A 19,002-nucleotide genomic window follows, 5' to 3' on the forward strand; every position below is an offset into this window, starting at 1 on the left:
GTTGCTCACCTCGCCACACCCCCTCAATTTCCTCCAAAGAGCGAGCCCCCTGGGAGGGGCGGAGCCCTGGACTGGGTTAATCATCTCCTCTGCCGTTCCTTTGCCGTTCCTTTCCCATTCCAATCCCCACCCCGTTTCTGGTGCTGAAATTTTTTTCTGGGCCCTAGTTCGGGGAGAGATGTGGCAGGCAAGGGGTCCCAGAGGAACGCCTCGAGTTCTCCAAAGGGGCATCAGAGGAGCTGCGCGATGTGTGGAGGAATCAGCACTTGAGTTGAACTCTACCTCTGTGTGGGCTTCAGGAAATTACTTAGTCAATTAGAAACATTTATGAAATGCCTGCTATATGTCAGACGCTGTGCTAGGCCTTGGAGAGTCAAAGAAAAAAAGGAAACTTCCTTCGGCCTCAGTTTCCCTGAAAATGAAGAGGTTGGGCTTGATTTCCAAGGTCTTTTCAGCTCTAAATCCTATGGTGATCCTACTCCCACCTCCCCAGGTAGAGCTGAGCTCTGATTCCCTCACCTCCCTTCTCTCTCCCAATTCTAGTGCCTTGAGGCCAAACCGAGTCTCTACCAAAGACCCAGAGTCTCAGAGGCTGTTTGTCTATTTGCATATATGTGCAAATATCTGATATCATGCCCAGAGACAGGAGAGAGGAGGAGGTGGTGGTGGACCATGAAGTTAAGTCTCTTCCTTTCTCCCAGGAGAAGGAACTGGGAATAGGTAGACTCAACTGGGAAGGGCTTCTGAGGGCCTCTCAAGTCCAACCCCTCTTCTAGCTGGTCTTCCCATGGGGACTTGCTCCTTCTCAAAGTCCCTAAGTGATGATGGGGAAGGAGGAGGGAGACTAGAATTTCCCAACTCCTCTCTCCCTCCCCAGCACCCCTTCATTCCTCAGTCCTGGAGTCCTGAGGTGGGGGTGGAAGGTTCTTCTCTGTAGCTTCTTAAGGGTAGGATGGAGGACTTGTAAGAAACCATTTGAGTCATTTTCCCCTGACTCTGAACAGAACTGATTGGGGGACCAGGGTTTGGAAGCTCTAGCCCTCTCAAATCCTCAGTCCTGACACCCAGGAAGACCAGACGAGAACAGAAGCAGGAAGATCCTTGCATCTCAGTCATTTGAATAGATGAGGCTGAGACAGGAGACTTGGCCAAGATCAGCAGGGGCAGCCAGACCTGCTGACTCCTCTGTCCCTTTTCATTTGTCCGGGCTTCCTGGAGGAGGTGAGGTTAGAATTGGAGCTTAAAGGACAAGGGATTGAGTGACCAGGTGCTCAGGGCTCCTCCTCCTTCACTGGGGGTGCTCCCCTCCCCCTTCCTACCCCCAGGCCCCTCCTCCAGGAGTTAACATCTTTGTAACTGGTAGAGAAGAGGAAGTGGTACTGTAGGCCTCAGGGAGCAAATAGCGCCAGCGGTGGTGGTGGGACTGGGGGGCTGGGCCTTGGGGTCTGCCTGGGCCAGGTTGGGGGGCCCACCATGGAGTTGTGGCGCCAGTGTGCCCACTGGCTTATCCAGTGCCGGGTGCTGCCCCCCAACCACCGGGTGACGTGGGACGGGGCCCAGGTCTGTGAGCTTGCTCAGGCCCTCCGTGATGGCGTCCTCCTATGTCAGTTGCTCAACAACCTACTGCCCCATGCGGTCAATCTTCGAGAGATCAACCTACGCCCCCAAATGTCCCAGGTGAGTCCTGACGTCTGTGCTGGGGAGACCCCCAGTCAGCATAAAGGAACCTGAGGATTCTGGTCAGAGAGGGCTGGGAACTCAAAGATGCTAGGCTTGTACCCTAGGCTAGGGCAGTATCCTGTTGGACATTTATGGGCTCAGAAACTTAGGTCATGGCTGACCCTGGGTATGTCCTCACTAGGGCTTGAGTCCCAAGCTGCAGGGGCTGTGGCCTCCAATGTACCCTGAATAGCATAACTTGATTCAGACCCATTCAGAGTTGAAGTCCCCACGTCTTGGGGGGGCACTTTTAGACTGGGGAGAAGCACCCAGAAGTTTGGTTGGGGTCTCATGGGGTATTGAAGTCCCCATAGTAAGGGGAACTTGGAGGACGGAATAGAAATCATTGTGGTATATGTTAGGGGAGGCTTGAGAAGAAAGGAGTGCTGGGAGTGGGAGGTAGGGCTAGTGGTATAGACTAAAAGGTTTCAGATTGTTGGAATTGGAAACAGGAGCCCTGAATTCAAATCCCAGCTCTGCCATTTACTTACTGTATATCCTTAGGCAAGTCATTTCCCCTCCTCTGGATCTATAGTTTAGAATCCTCCATAGTGGAGGATTCTAGGAGGAGGCTGATGGAGTTGAAGCCCTCACAGTTAAGGTTAAGGCAACTGAGGTGAGGGATGTAGTGGGATGAATCCCCCTTGGTAAGTGGGGGACAGCATAGGAGGCTGCAGCTCCCCCTCCCTCCAGGGACATCCTCACTGGGTTGCTGGGTGACTTCCTCAGGATATTTATCCCTGGATCCCTGCCTCCCCTACCTTTACACACACACACCCACACACCCACACACACACACAATCCCCCAGAAGTCTACCTGTGGTCCTTCCCAGATCAGGTGATTGGTCTTAGGACCAAGGTTTTGGCTGGCCCTATAATGCTCTCCCCCAGTTTCTGTCCCCCTTTCCCTTTGGGGCCCTTCTTTCCCAGACTGCCCCAGACTTCCTTCCTCTTCCCCTTTCTCCCCAGCAGCTTCCTGCCCCAACCTCTGGGAAGGTTCTGAGTTTAAGGAAGGACCCCTCTAGGAGGTGAAGGGGTCAGATCTGCCTCACTTGCTCTGCCTGCTCTTGCTCCCCAGGGAGGGAGGTTGGGAGCCTGGACACCTGGGTTTTCTCCTGGGCTCTTAGCCTTAGGGTTGAGGCCTAACTCCCTAGGGTCCTGAAGCTTCCTATTCTATGTCCTTCAAGGGCTTTTGGGGCTAGGGATTAACTCAACAGCAATGAGTACAAGTGGCAAAGAAACTTTTAGGTTTCTTCTCAGGAAAGAAAAAACAAAAACCCAAACTTCCTAATTGTTCCAAAGTGGATTGGATGCCTCAAGAAATAGTAGGGTCCTTCTCCTTGGAGCTTTTCCAACAGAGGTTGTATAACCCCTTGCTTATTTTCATAGGGATCTCCTTTATGTGAGAGTCGGGAAACAGGGTTATTGGAGTCCCTTCCTACTCTCTGATTCTGTGAGCCCCCTCCATTTCCTCTGGGCTCCTTGGCTTTTATGAGGACCCTACTGTTTCCTACCCCTCCTGCTGGTGAGGGAAGGGTGTCTGGCTCCCCAAGGGGGATGTATGTAGTCTCCAGAAGTGAGGAGGAGATATTATGGCATCTTTCCAGAAATGCTGAGCTCTCCATAAGTTAGGTCTAAGCAAGAAGACATAGGCCCTCTCTCCATGTAGGCCTTATCTTCCAGGGTTCTAGACTCTGAAGGTAGGGGGTGGGAAGAAGGACACAGGAAGAGAGAATGGTTAGAATGACCCCACTTGAACACAATAGTGGTAGTAGGAAAAGAGTTGTTGAGGGAGTAATCTGGACAGGCTTCCTGGAGGAGGAGGTGAAGTGTTGGGCTGAGTGAAAAAGGGAAGTGAATGATCAAAGAGTGAGACCAGAGATGAGCCTCAAGGGTCTATGGGGTTTTCCCAGACTTAGTGATGGCTTAATCTGGGACAGGGTGGTTGCTAGTTCCTCTGTCCTTCCTCTTCCCTCTCTTCTTCCTCCTCCTCTACTCTCACCCTGTACACTTTGGCCCCAGGGAACACAGGGCCCTGAGAAGACCATTGTGTGTTGAACCACAAGATGTGGGTTTGAATTCTGAGCTCTGTTACTTATTACTTGTGTGATCCCTGGGGAAATTATTTGCCCCCATTAGATGTTAGTTTTCCTTTCTGTAAAGGGAAGGGATTGGATTAGATGATCTCTCAGGTGCCTTCTTATTCTGTCTCCTCTAATTTCCTTGGAGTATCAGAAGTGGGGGCCAGATTCCAGGCAACAGCCTCTTCCCTTCTCCCTTCCCTCAGGGATGCACAGGATATATTGTAGAGAGACTGGCAGGTGCTTATTTGAATTCATTTGCATATCATTTGCATACAACTCCTTTTGTCTAAGCCCTGATGGGGAAAGAACTCTTTTTCTGCTTCCAACCCTCCCCCTGCTCCTGTCTGTCTGTGGTGACCAGGGTCTAGAAGGGCAGAAGATGGGCAGTGGAGAGAAGCTAAGTTTCAGCTACCACAAAGATTTAGAACTAGAAGACCCTTAAAGACCACCCAGTTCAACTCTTCCATTCATATGTAATGAAACTGGGGCCTAGAAAGGGAAATGATTCAATCAAGGTCTTTTGCCCACCAGTAAATGGCAGAGTTGGGATGCGAACCTAGGTCTCCTATCTCTCATCTAGTAGCATGCTACTTTTCCATGGTGCCTCCGGTCAGCAGATGTTCTGAGGGCCCTTGGTGAGGCCAAGACCTCCTTGACCATGTCCTTGAGAGTACTCTGGACAGGAACTCTTTAGGGGGAGGATGAGAAGCCACTGCCTTTGGGTTTCCCAGTGATACTTGGCCTGGGAGGGCTAGGGATCAGTATGAGGGACTTGGTGGGGGGACTCAGGAGATAGAGCTTGATAGGAACTGAAGAGGTCTGAAAGTTTTCCTGGAATGGTGTGGTCCAGTGTGGTCTCTTGTGGACCTCAGGAAGAGGATTGCTTGCCAATGCAGGCAACTGAGTGGTGCGATGGATTGAGTACAGGAACTGGAGTCTCCAAGTCCTGAATTCAAATCTTACCTCAGACACTAGTGTGTGGGATGGCTCAAATCCCTACTTAAATTAATTACTCAAAGGCCTCTCAAAGTGACGACAGAAAGATTTATTTACTAGATTCTCGAGAATTGGACAATTCCTGTACCAGTTCACCTGGAGCAGGAAAAAGCCGAAGACAAAGAAAAGGCAGTGATTTATATAAACCCTAACGCAAGTCCCTGGCCCCCCACTGACCATTATTCTCATTAGCTGAGAATATGATCTTACATTCTAGACGTGAAATCTAACCAATCCCTTTTGAAATGAAGACATTGAAGAATTATGTAAGTTTTATCCAATCATTGAGACCCTAATGTACTACACAGTTTTATATCCTTATATGGAATTATTCCACTCTAAAAATATTGTAACCTTGAGCCTCTTGGTCTTACCTCACCCTGGGAGAAGAATTACAATCTGAGAAGTCTTCACTAAACCTATTCCACTCACTAGCTGTGTGATCTTGGACAAGTTGCTTTAGCCTCTGTGCTCTGGTCATGGGGACAATGAAATCACCTTCCTCAGAGTTGGTTGTAAGGATCAAATGAATTAATGCACATAAAGTGCTTTGCAAACCTTCAAGTGTTAAATAAATACTAATTGTGATTATTATAGTGGGAAAAAGAAGAGAGAGACAACAGACTATGTGGAAATCCCTAAGAAGTTGTTGTGACATTTTTGTGTAGAAGTAATGAGGCCTGGGTTACAGGGGAGCCAGTGAGTCTGGAGAGGAGGGGATTGATTGACTTAGATGTCATAGAGGAAGGATTAACGGGACCTGACAACCAACAGGATATGGTTTGGGAGGAAAGAGAAAGAGTTAACGTAGAGTCAGGAGATCTTCCTTCAAATCCTGCCTCCCATTATAAGACCCTTTTGGCTTGATTATCTCTTGGGTTCTTTTTAGTTCTAAATCCTATGATTTGATCCATGGTTTCAGCTTGTGACCAGAGAAGATGAATCTGTAATATAGAGAGGGGGAGATTCTGTGCCAGAGGGACCCTGATTCATGTCATTCTCTGGTGAACGGGGGAAGGCCAAGATGGCACCAGGGTAATAAAAGCAACTTTCTGTCCTATAGCATGTTGGGGTTTACAATGCACTTTCCCTGAAATAACCCCATGAGGATGGTAGTGAAGGTATTATTATCCCATTTTATAGATGAAACAGCTGAGGCTTGGAAAGATAAAGCAAATTTTCTGAAGTCCTATAACCAAGAATATTCCCCATTACTGTTAAAGGGTGTAGTTTTCCAAAGGTGTGCCTTGGATTTCTCTGGGTATGTGTGGATATCTCCGGTCCTTGCCCCCCACCTGCTCTTCTTCGCTTGACTTTGAGATCCGGTCGTAGCAAATCCTGCACAAAGTCACTTCCTCCTCTGGGGAAGTGAAGAAGAGGATGAGGAGATGAAGGAAGGGAAGGATTGCTGGTAGAATCCTAAGGCCTAGACCATGGTTTTCAGTCTGGGAAGATTTCATTGTTTTAGCAACAATTACTCATTCAATATACTTTGATTGCTCTAAGTGAAGAACATTGTGCTATGAGGGGAAAAAGTATGAGAACTAGCGGCCTAAGGTATGGTCAGTGTAGCTATGTTCACACCCAGGAAAACAGAGTAGACTTTGAGGGTGGGGTACGGGGGAGTGTCAACCAAATGAATTCTCAGCATGACTGAATGAGGAACATGGTAGATTAGTGATATGAGTCTCTTTGTTGAAGCTCTGAGCAAATATTTAATGCAAGTGCAGAATGTAGATTGAGATGATATAAACCAATCTCCTAATTTTACAAATGTTGAAACTGAGGTCCAGTGAGATAAATTGACTTGTTTAAAGTTGCATCTAGAGTAGGCAACAGAGCCAGAATTCAAACTCAGGCCCTCTGATTCCAGGGATTATTACCTGTAGGCACTTTGAAAAGAAAGAAGTGATCATTAGGAGCTGATGTGGATTCACTATGAGCTTATACTATGATAGCCAAACTTTGTTTCCTTTTTAGTTTGTTAGTTTGCTCGTTGTTTTGTTGACAGGAGGATAGTACAAGACTGACCTAACAGGGGAATGCCATAGATATAGTATCCCACATTTCAAGCAAAGCATTTCAGAGTCTATCATGATATTCCTGGTCAGGTAGATAGATAGTACAGTTATTGGATTTGGAACTGGTTGAAAAACTGAACTCCAGGAATGGCAGTTTCCAGGAGGGAGATCTCTCATAAAGTTATATCCCAGGGGTGATGATGACTATGATTCTAACTGACCTTTCTAGTTTGCAAAATGCTCTATGCTGTATGTAACAATAACCTCATGAGATTGATAGTGCAAACATTATTATAACCCTCTTGAAGAAAGATGGGGAAACTGAGGCACAGGAAAGTCATATCGCTTGCCCAAGATTACACTGTTAGGAAGTGGTAGAGATGCAATATAAGTCCAGGTCTCCTGACTTTGAATCATGTGCTTTCCACAGTACACCATAGCTACTTGTTTGCCTTTGGCCTATTTTGGTCAATGGTGTGGTTTGGTCTTGTTTTTGGAATCAATGAAAGCACAAGTCTAAAAGAAATGCTTCTCAAATTTGTAGATCTCAGGAAGTTGGGAGGAAAAGCTAATGTTATGGATAAGGGTTGGCCTTCTGAAATATTGGGGGGTGAATGGCTGAAGATCTTTAAAGTTCTGAAAAACTACCAGGAGAGACAGAAATTTGTCCTCGCTCACTATTCCTGTCCTGGATTGCGGAAGATTATTTATTCTGCTTTCCCCTAAAGAGACAATGAGAGTGAATGAGAGGAAATTGGAGGAGGTAGATAGATTTTCACTGGCTATCCGAGCTTCCTAAAGATGGTTCAATTTAACAAGCACTTATTAAACTCCTACTGTTTTCCAGGCAGGGTGCTTGGTGTCTTCAGATTCAAAGACAAAACCAAGATGATCCCTGCCTGCCTTCCTGGAGTTCATAATTTATTGCGGTGAGGGAGCTGGCATGTTCACAGATCTGGAGCTACAGTGGAATTGAAAGGTGGGCAGAGAAGTGTTGGAGGATTAGGAAAGGTCTCCTGCAGGATGTGGTAGTAGAGCTAAACCCAAGGGCAGAACATTCCAGACCTGGGGGAATAGCTTATGCAAAGGCAGGAAAGATGGAAAGATTGCAAATGGAGGAAGCAATTGACAGTTTGGCTGGAATGGAGCGTTTATGAGGAGAGCTGGGAGGAACCTCAGAGTTTATCTGGTGAAAGTCCAGTCCCTCTCAATTTACAGTCTAGAAAATCAAACCCAAGGAGATAAAGTCACATGCTTAAGGCCTGAGAGAAAGAATCTGTCTCCAGAGATAGTTTTTTTCCACTAGACCAAGTGGTTCTCAAACTTTTTGATCTGAAGACTCCTTTTAGATTTTAAAAATGACTAAAATCATTAAAGAACTTTTGTTGATGTTGTGGGTTATCTATTAATATTTGCTGTATTTAAAAATAAAGCTGATCAATTAAATATTTATTAGCTCATTTAAATAGTAATGATAAACTCATTATATGTTAATAGAAATAACATCTTCTTTATTAAAAAAAGCTATGTTTTCTAAAACAAAAAATATTAGGGAGAAAGAGAACACAGATTTTATAGTGCCTAATATGTGCCACTTTTCACAAATATCTCATTGGATCCTCACAACAACCCTGGGAGGCAGGTACTATTGTTATTCCCATTTTACAGTTAGGAAACTGAGACAAACAGAGGTCAAATGACTCACTCAGGGTCACACAGCTAGTAGATATCTGTTCCGAGGCCATACTTGAATTCAGGTCTTCTTGACCCCAGTTCTAGCCCTTCATCCACTGAACCACCGGCAGCCTTTGGAGGAAGATTGACATTGTTTGACATATTTTTAAAATGTCTGATAGTCGAAAACAAATGGATTCTTATCTCTGCTTCTGCATTCAATCTGTTGCATTATGTTGTTTTGGTTGAGGTATATGCAGAACATCTGGCTTTGCACAGATATGTCGTTGGACAAGGGAGGAGCATTTTAATAGACAAAAATTGTCTTAGTATTATTATGAAAATCATTTTGGACCATCTGAAATGGTCCAGGAGACCACGAGGGATCCCTGGACCATACCTGGAGAACTTAAACTATAACATGCCTAGAATCATCCATGAAAGATTGGCTGGAACCAGATTACGAAGGGCTCTTAACTGTTGAAGAGAGGGGTTCGTATTTTATCCTGAACACAATAGGGAAGTGTTGAAGCTTCTTGAGTGTCAGAGTGACCTGAACTTTAGGAATATCTCTCTATAGGTAGACAATCTGGTCCAGAGGAAGGATCTTTGGACCTGGACTGAGGAGACTTTTTTTCTAATTTTTTAGAAATTATTCTAAATTTTCTAAATATTCTAAAATTTAGAAATTTTCTAATTCTGTGACTTTGAACTTTCTAATTATTCTTCTTCTTTACCTTCTGAAATTATTTTATTTTTAAAAAATAAATTTTTGTTGATGTCTTTCATTTTTATATCACCTAAATTCTCCCTTGTATCCCTTTCCTCTCTACCTCCTAGAGAGCTATAATGCATAACAAATAATTTAGTTTAAAAGATAAAAAAGAAAGAAGAGGGGAAAAAACAAAAAAAAAATCTGACTATGTATATTCTTATGCACCTATGAACCCCCCACCTCTGCAAAGGAGTATAAGGAAGTGACTTCTCATAGCCCTTCTTTGGAGCCAAGTTCATTCTATGCTGTAACACTGAAATTATTTTCTCTCTGTTTTTGTCTTTATGGATCAGGATGCATATTTTTCTCCCTAGTAGAACTCAAACTTGTAATCAGTAACTACCTTTTTTGTGAATTTCTTCACAGAATCTACAACAATGTCTGTGATCTCATCTGATTGAACTGAATTAATTAGGGCAAGGCTTTGTTGAGTCTCAGTTTCTCTATATGCAAACTCAGGATACCAATACTCATAGTTATTGTGATGTTAAGTGCTATACTAACATTATTATCATAATATCAGTAGTTAAGAAAGAATGAACTGCCTTGAGAGTTAATGAGCTCCCCAACATAGGAGGTATCAAAGCAGAAGTTGGATGTTACCTTCCAGGAAGGCTATAGGGGGTTCCTGTACTGGGAAAGGAGGTTGGACCTGGGGTTCTGTGGGTCCTTGAGAGCTCAGAGATTCTAGGATTCTTTAAGGGACTGATTTTGCTGCAACATGAGTTAATGAGGTGAAAGAATGTGGGACCCTAGCATCGTAGATTTCCAGCGTCCAGTCCTGAGGCTAGCATGATGCACAGCATGCAGGAGTTCTCTGGTCAGGTAGGCAGGCTCCTCTGGTGGTGGCTTTAGAGGGAGACAGCAGCTGCAGGGGGTTTGCTGGCGGAAAGGGGCCTCCCCCCTAGGCAGGGCCTATTCTGGGCTGTCATTTCCTGTTTCCGGCCTTGCTCCCAAGGGCGGTGGTTGGTGGGGAGTGAATAGGGTACCCTCCTTCCCCAACCTCCCCCCCACCCCCCCAGCCGAAGCCTGTCTGAGCCTGGAGAGAAGGATGGCTTTTCCTCTTCCATCCCCTTGTGGGATCTGGGCTGTGAGGTCCCTCCCACCCTCACCCTGGGTATAGTTAGTTGAGAGGGTCCTCCCTGTATCTAACCAGGGTCCCTTCTACTGCCTCTGGGAGCCTGGGCCTTGGGCCTCAAATCACAGTTCCCTGGTCACAGGACTGAGGGCAACCATCAGTGGGTTCTTCACCATCAGCTGACCATCCAGAGGTCAGGGAGAAACTTCCCCAGCCTCTCCTCCCCTGCCCTCCCCTGCCCTTCCTTCTTCTCTCATGCCTTCTACTTGGAAGGCTGAGGCTGGTGGTTCTCTTGAGTTTGGAAGTTCTGAGATACAGCAGGGTCCACGTTAAGAATGGTACCAGTATGGGAAGTCCCTTGGAATGCGGACCCCCAGCCTGTCTAAGGAGGGGCTGACCTGCCCAGGCTCCCATTCTGACACTGGACTGTGAGTGGCCACTTCACCTCGAGCCTGGGGGAGATGGGTACACTTAGTCTCCCCACTGCTCCCCCTGCCAATAAGAACCCAATAATAACAATTACCATTTAGATAGCGCCTCGTTTGACCCGGTTGCTTTATAAATATTATCTCATTCCCCCCTCACAACAACCCTGTGAAATGGATGCTTTTATATTCCCATTTTTGGAGATGATAAACCTGAGGCAAAGACAGGTTCAGAGGCTTTTCCAGGACCACCCAGCTTGTAAATAGCTGAAGCTGGATTTGAACTCAGATCTTCTTGATTGAGGGCCAGGCTCTAAAAGCACTGTGGCTCTGAAGTTACAGGATCAAAAAGGAAACAGTCCTTGACCTCCAGCAGCTTGGACTCCATCTGCAGAAACAACACATAGACATATAAGTCTATTGATTTCTTTTTCGCTCCATCTTTGCTCCCCTCCCAGGGAGAGGACGATGGTTTCAAGTCCTGATAAGTCATTGAAGTTATCTGAGCCCCGCCCAGACCAGGGTGTGACGGAACATCAGGGATGTGTTGAAGTCATCTCCAACCCACCTTGCAAGAGGGATTTTTGGAAATCTAAAAATGATAAAAATCAGAGCTTGATGTATTGTTTTGTTGATCATCTAGACTTAAGAAAGGGAAGGAAAACGTATTAATGAAGCAGACCGCTCTGTTTGTGAATAGACCATATTGCCTCTCCTATAAATACATTAAAAAATTACAAAGTCATTTAGTGGAGGTGCTCCCCCTCTTTGGGGGGGAGTGGATCAGGAAGGACATGGAGGGAGTGCTATTTGTGGGAGTTTTAAAGAAGGACGGAGGGAAGGAGGAAGGGTTGGGTAGTCCAGCCATGGGGGACCAGCCAATGAAAAGACATGCAGAGGGGAGATGGAACGTTCCATGGTCGAGTGAGTGAAGAATCATGTAGATAAACCAGGAAAGGTAGGTTTGGATCTAGGTTGTGTGTTCGTCCTTCGTTGCCGAAGAAGACCATACCATCAGAGAAATGATGACATGACTTGCACTTGACTTTGTTTTGAGTGAGGGAGGGCTGCGCAGGTCACCAGCCTCACTTCTCCTCCAGAGCCATCTGAATCCAGTGATCAGATATTCATCAGGATCTAGGTTATGTAAGGCTTCAAATGCCAGAGGAATGCATCTTTGATTCCACAGGAAATAGGGAGACACTGGAATTTCTTGATCAAGGCAATGACACGGTCAGACTTGTGTTTTAAGAAGCGGACTGAGGGTGGATTGACGAAGTGAGAAATTTGATGAGGAGGCTGTTGTGATAGAACAAGTGACAGGTAACAAGGGCTTGAGACAGAGGTGAGAAATGCTAGGGAGGCCAAATTTGGCAGCTATCCGGATTTGGGAGTGAGGGAGAGGGAAGGATCTAGGATGATTCACAGGTACTTGAGAGCTGGCTAGCCAGAGTTGTTCAAAGGTCATCACCTGAGACTTGATACATTTTTGCCTGAAAATTATTTTTATTTTAAATTATTATTATTAATTAGTTAAGTAAATTAAGTTGAATGAAATAATTTAAAAATTAAGTTGAATTAAATATTTTAATTAATTTAATAATTAAATAATTTGAATTAAATGTTTTAATTAATTTAATAAATTAAATAATTTAATTAATTTAAATTATTATTTTTAAAATTCCTCTTTTTTTATTATGAACTTCGCAAACATGAACATTTCAATACACAAAGAACAGAAGAGAGGACTATAGGTGACCTTCTCTGTGTCACACAGTCTATTTTCTTTTTAAAGAAAGCATATGTTAAGGCATCTATCAGTTAGTTAGATGGTTCAGTGGATGGCGTGTTGGTCTGGATTCAAGAAGACTTGAGTTGAAATCTAGCCTCAGATGCCTAATAGCTGTGTGACCCTTGGAAAAGTCATTTTATTTTATTTTATTAATTTATTTAACTTTTAACATTCATTTTCACAAAATTTTGGGTTCCAAATTTTCTCCCCTTTTGTCCCCTCCTCCCACCCCAAAACACCAAGTGTTCTAATTGCCCCTGTCTGCCAATCTGCCCTCTCTTCTATCATCCCTCTCTGCCCTTGTCTCCATCCTATACCCCTTTACCTTTATTTCTTATTTACTAGTGGCAAGAACAGTACTCAACAGTTGTTCCTAAAACTTTGAGTTCCAACTTCTCTTCCTCCCTCCCTCCCTCCCCACCCCTTCCCTTTGGATGGCAAGCAATTCAATATAGGCCAGATCTGTGTAGTTTTGCAAATGACTTCCATAATAGTTGTGTTGTATAGGACTAACTATATTTCCCTCCATCCTATCCTGTCCCCCATTACTTCTGTTCTCTCTTTTGATCCTGTCCCTCCCCATGAGTGTTGACCTCAGATTGCTCCCTCCTCCCCATGCCCTCCCTTCCATCATCCCCCCCACCCTGCTTATCCCCTTATCCCCCACTTTCCTGTATTGTAAGATAGGTTTTCATACCAAAATGAGTGTGCATTTGATTCCTTCCTTTAGTGGAATGTGATGAGAGTAAACTTCATGTTTTTCTCTCACCTCCCCTCTTTTTCCCTTCACTAAAAAGTCTTTTGCTTGCCTCTTTTATGAGCAATAATTTGCCCCATTCCATTTCTCCCTTTCTCCTCCCAATATATTTCTCTCTCACTGCTTGATTTCATTTTTTTTTTTTAAGATATGATCCCCTCCTCTTCAGTTCACTCTGTGCACTCTGTCTCTATGTGTGTGTGCGTGTGCGTGTGCATGTGTGTGTGGAAAAGTCATTTTAACCTTTCTTTATCTCAGTTTCTTCACCTATAGAATGGGGATACTAACAGCACTTCCCTCTATGGGTTGTTTTGAGGATAAAATGGGATAATATTTGTAAACGACTTGGCACAATGCCTGACGCATCAAACAGCAATAAATGCTAGCTATGATTATTGATATTATTAAGTTAAACACAATAATAACAAAACTGTCTTGTCTATATCCTTCTGCTTTCTTTGGAACATTTTTTGTTTCGTCGCTCTTTCGTTTCTTCTTTTTTGTGTGTGTATCGCTGTCACTACGAACTCCACCTCCCTCCAACCCTTCAAACATTCTCCCTCATGCAAAACACATTGGCCACATCCAAAAACGTCTGTCCCTCTCTGAGTCTCTAGCCCATCCATCGCTTCTCTATCAGGAGGCGGGAGGTTGGCATGCTTCCTCTGTGGGTCCTTGCATGGGCCTTCCTTCCTTCCTTGGGCATTGCATGGTCCCAGCTCTGAAGTTTCAAAATAAATTTGTTTTGTTTAACTTGACACGACTGCAGTCAATGTAGGAATTGTCTTGATTTTTTTCTGCTCACTTCTCAGCAACATTCCAGCAGTGTCCTCCTAGATTCCTCTGTGTTTCTTCTTGTTGTCATTTCTTAGAGCACAAAAACACTGTTTCATTCAGATGCTAGAATTTGCCTGGCCTTTCCCCAACTGATGGGCGCCCACTTTGCTTCTAATTCTTTGCCACAGCATAAAATGCTGATGTGGATAATATTTTGTGCACATGGGCCAAGATCTTGCAGGCTTAGCACTGGGGAAGGAGCCTGGCTGCTAAGCTTTGAGTGGGATGGAGAGGGTGGGGGAGGAGGGGTGGGCTCAGGGCCCATTGCCCCCCAATTCCCTTTACTTCTCTTTCTCTTCCAGTTCCTTTGTCTCAAGAATATCCGCACTTTCCTGTCGGCCTGCTGTGAGAAGTTTGGCCTTCACAGAAGCCAGCTGTTTGAGGTCTTTGACCTTTTTGATGTGCAGGACTTTGGGAAGGTCAGTCCTTTGAACATCTGGCCATCTCTGCCCTGACCCTGGGCCCCATGGTCTTTCTCTTGGACCAAGAGGCCTAGACCCATTAGAGGCTTGGGTACTAGTACCCAGGATTTAGAACTAGAAGAGATATCAGAACCCATCTAAAATCATTAATGCTAACTGCTCCCTACCTCCTCCAAGTGAAAGTCCAACATCCCAAAGTTTGAAAGAAACTAGCTGATGCATGTGTGTATGGGATGGGGAGTGGCCATAGGAGCAAGATGACTGAGTAGAAAAGTTGAATTGCATAAACTTCAAGTCTACCTACTATATATGAGTAGAGAGAGCTTAGTCTGAGGCATGGTGGGGATTTATACAGGAGAGAAAACAGAGATCCTTAATTTAGTGGAGAAGAACAGGGAGGTGGGAGAAAAAGAATAAATGAGTTGTAAGAATCTGGTAAAAGCAACTCTTAGTAAAGGAGACATCAGAGACTTGGAGGGATGGGTTTGTGGCAGAGGAGTTCAGTTAGACAAGGCTTCTTGGAGGAAGGGGGCTTTGAGCTTATGCTCTGAGGATTCATGTCTTGTCAGGAAAGGAAGAAGAAAGAAAGGGTGAGCACTGGTAGTCCTTGCACAGGAATGCTGAACCTTGGGAGTGGAGATGCAAATTATATGGCTTCAGGTTAATGGATAACTAGCTTGGAGACTCTAGGAGTCCTGAGGCCTTAGAACTGGGAAATCCTGGAACATCAAAAACCCAGATTCATAGAGTTTTAAAACCCCAGGTTCCTGGATTCTTAGAAGTCTAGAACCCTAGGCTCTAAGAGTCTGAAATTCTGGGATCTAGGAAGATCAGAATATTGGATTGTTGAAATTAAGATTCTAGGAGAGTTTAGGCTTAAGGGTTTATCAGAATTAATGGTGCTCCTACCATTATGGCCAGTGGTTATCTGGCCAGACCCATCTTGGTCCCCATTTATGAGTCTTTTCTCATGTCCAGGTAATCTACACCTTGTCAGCTCTATCATGGACAACAATTGCCCAGAACAAGGGGATCATGTGAGTTCAATCATTATTTTCTTCCACATGGTAGCCTCAGGCCCTGTGTTTCTAAGCCCCTCCTCTTGCCCCCCTCCCTTCCATCACCTAGACCCTCCATTTTTGGTCCTCTTGCTGCCATATTATTGTCCTGCGGTGGAGACTAAAGTTTATACAGGGTTTTCTTTTTTTGGTTTATTTTTTGGTTGTGGTTGGTTTTTTTAATCACATCTTACAATGCCTATAAATGAGAGTGATGATGATGATGCAGACAGAACCTGCAGAAATCCCTGAGCCTGGGACAGAACATCAGGTCACTGTCCAGGGAATGTTCCACATCCTCCTCTTCCCAACTCTGCCTCTCTCCTCCCCAGGCCCTTCCCCACAAATGATGACAACCTTGGGGATGACGACATCTACAGCGGACTGTCGGATCAGATCGAGTGAGTGCCCCACATTGGGAGATGGATCAGGAACCAGCAGCTGGAGACTATGTTTCTTACCATTCCTTGACAGAAAGAGGGAGAGCAGGGACAGCTTTACCCCAAGGGAGACCTGAAAAGAGGAAGGCATAGATAGAACTGTTGGTAACCAAGGAAGGCTTCCCAGAGGAGGGGATTTGGTAGGGCCATCTTGATCCCTATGCTTTGGGCACCAGAGGAGAGAGGTATTATGTATGATGAGTGTGCTTTCCCCTAAGTGACACCGTGGAGGAAGATGAAGAGCTGTATGACTGTGTGGAGAATGAGGAGGAAGAGGGAGATGAAATCTATGAAGACCTCATGCGGACAGAACCCACACCCATGCTAGTAAGTTTGAGGTATTGGTGGGAAGTGGTACTCTGGCCTGGGTATGGGGAGTAGCTGATAAGTGATCTCTGGAAGGACCTCCTCAAAGCCCCCCTCCACCAGGAAGCCTTGTCTAACTTAACTTCTCTCACCCATACCCATCCCTCCAAGTCTCTGATGCCTCCTTCACCAAGAATTGCTTTTACCAGATCCTTACAACTCATTTAATCAATGACTTCTTTTTCTCCCACCTCCCCCTTTTCCTCCACTAATGTGTGTGTGTCTCCTTTCTTTCTCAGCCAAAGATGACTGAGCTGGACAAGAGGATCTGTTGTCTCCGGGAAATCCAGCAGACAGAAGAGAAATATACTGACACACTCAGCTCTATCCAGCAGGTGAGCACCCAGCCTGGGGCAGCCTGGTGCAGGGGACCTTTTGCTCTTCTCCTAGCTCACCTTTTTCTTCTCCAACCTCTAGCACTTCCTGAAGCCCCTGCAACGATTCCTAAGATCAGAAGACATTGAGATCATCTTTATCAACTTGGAGGTGAGCTGAGCCAGACCTTGCCTGAAGTCTTACCAACTTTTCTGGCCCATTCTCCATTCATTCACTCATTCACTCTTTCTACCCTTCATTCAGCATGGTAAAGTGTCCAGAATACAGGATTCAGAGTTAGGAAGACCCAGGTTCAAATACTGTCCCTGATGGACACTTAATAGGCTGTATCACCCTAGGCAAGTCACTTAGGGTCTCTGAGCCTCACTTACCAATCTGTAAAATATAATACTTTTATTATCTGCCTCACAGGATCAAACCAAGTCAACAGAAATTTTTAAAATACGTATTATGTGGGGGAAGTGGATAGAGTATCAGCCCTGGAGTCAGGAGGACCTGAGTTCAATTCTGGCCTCAGACACTTACTACCTATGTGATTCTGGGCAAGTCACTTAAACCTTACTGCCTCAAAAAACAAACTCTAATATGTGCTATGCACTGTGCTAAGTATTTTACAAATATCATCCTATTTGATCCTCATGACAGCCCTGAGAGGTGACTGTTCTTATTCCAACTTTATAGATAATGAAACTGAGGCAAAGAGCAGTTAAGTAACTTGCCCAGTGTTAAACATCTAGTAAGTGTCTGAGGCAAGATTTGAATTGGTCTTCCAGAGTACAAGTCAAGGGCTCTATCCACTGGGACATCTACCTGCCTCTAGCGATCTTTTTTGTCCTGGGTTTAACCTGTTCCTAAGGGAGCCCTCATACCTCAAGATTAGCCATCTATCCCCCCACCTATCCTCACCTCTGTTTGTTGACACTTGATGAAGATAAATGTAAAGTTCTCTAGCTGGAGTTCAAAAAACAAACTGCTCAAGTGCAGTTTACGTGAAAAGGACCTGAGTGTTTTAGTGAATGACAAGCTCAGTGAAAACCAACATGGTGCCCCTCAAACTGATATTCTATTTGGCTGCTTTAAAAGAGGCACAGAGTCCAGAAGGGAGGTGTTGATCCTCCTCTCTTGTGCCTTGGTCAGATCACATCACATCTGGAATGCTGGAACACCATTCTGGGTGCTTCATTTTAGGAAAGCTATTAACAAGCTGGAACAAATGCAGAGCAAGGGTTTGGACACCAGGTGATTTAGGGCTGATTGAAGAAATAAGGTCATTAATTTAGAGTTGGAAGGGGCCTTCATTTGTTAGATACAAAACTTGGCTCTAGGGAGGGTAAATGTTTTGTGGTCATACAGGGAGTAAGTAGCAGGTTTGAACCTTGGTTCCCTCTTTCCTCTGAGTCCAAATTCAGTGTTCTCTCCAAGATATTTATCCTGCAGAAGAGAAGAGAAGACTGGAGACTTTGGGGAGACATAGCATAGCTGTCTTTGAAGAGGTCAAGATCTGTCTGACCTCAGAATGCCATGTAAAACTGAAATATGGACTCTTGATGTTCATAGTTCTTCTTGACCCCAAAGGGACAGATTAGATGCAGTGGGTGGAAGCGCCCAGAGATAGATTTAGGAAAGAATGCAAATTCCTAACAATCAAAACTTTTTCAGAATGGAAGGTAGGAGGTTTCCTCATACATGGGAATCTTTAGAAGGAGGAGGGATGGTCAACTGCAGGGGATGTTAGGAGGAGATTCCTAGTCATGGGTGGGTTGAACCAGAGCCATGAGGGTCACACTCAAATAAAAATGAGGGCCACCAGTCCATCCATAAGGATCCCTCCCACTCATATATAGACTTGGTTTTCAAATGGAATATTATTTAATTATATTTTTATTTATTTTATTAAATATTTCTCAATTACATTTTAATTTGGTGCTGCATGTCTTGTGTTTGATCCCTCTGGGATCACCTCTGAGATCCTTTGATCCTGTATTTTCTGCTCAGGACCTTCTCAGTGTCCATAGCAGCTTCCTGAGGGACCTGAAGGAAGCGCTTTCAGCCAATGGTGCCCCAGACCTTTATCAGGTGTTCATCAACTATAAGGAAAGGTGAGGTTGGAAGGGGGAGGGGAGTTTAAAGGAACTACTAGTGCTCAGCCACTGGGGGTACTGTATAGATCTGATTGGCTGTGTGGCTTTGGATAAATCACTCCCTTTCCCTGGACATCAATT

At 44.9% G+C, this 19,002-nt stretch overlaps 1 protein-coding gene across 1 annotated transcript in view; it reads left to right on the forward strand.

Annotated features, from left to right (window-relative positions):
- Positions 1-30: 30 nt before the first annotated feature.
- The window catches only part of VAV1 (vav guanine nucleotide exchange factor 1), a 38,180-nt gene continuing 19,208 nt past the window's right edge, over positions 31-19,002 (forward strand). The window contains exons 1-8 of the mRNA XM_072602045.1: positions 31-1,677; positions 14,461-14,577; positions 15,559-15,617; positions 15,971-16,039; positions 16,297-16,405; positions 16,684-16,779; positions 16,862-16,930; positions 18,776-18,879. Coding sequence (XP_072458146.1) covers positions 1,474-1,677; positions 14,461-14,577; positions 15,559-15,617; positions 15,971-16,039; positions 16,297-16,405; positions 16,684-16,779; positions 16,862-16,930; positions 18,776-18,879 — 827 coding nt within the window. The 5' untranslated portion in view covers positions 31-1,473. The remainder of the gene's footprint in view (positions 1,678-14,460; positions 14,578-15,558; positions 15,618-15,970; positions 16,040-16,296; positions 16,406-16,683; positions 16,780-16,861; positions 16,931-18,775; positions 18,880-19,002) is intronic.

Source organism: Notamacropus eugenii, chromosome 4 (genome assembly GCF_028372415.1).
Source record: "Notamacropus eugenii isolate mMacEug1 chromosome 4, mMacEug1.pri_v2, whole genome shotgun sequence".
In the NCBI taxonomy this organism is placed as follows: Eukaryota; Metazoa; Chordata; class Mammalia; order Diprotodontia; family Macropodidae; genus Notamacropus; species Notamacropus eugenii.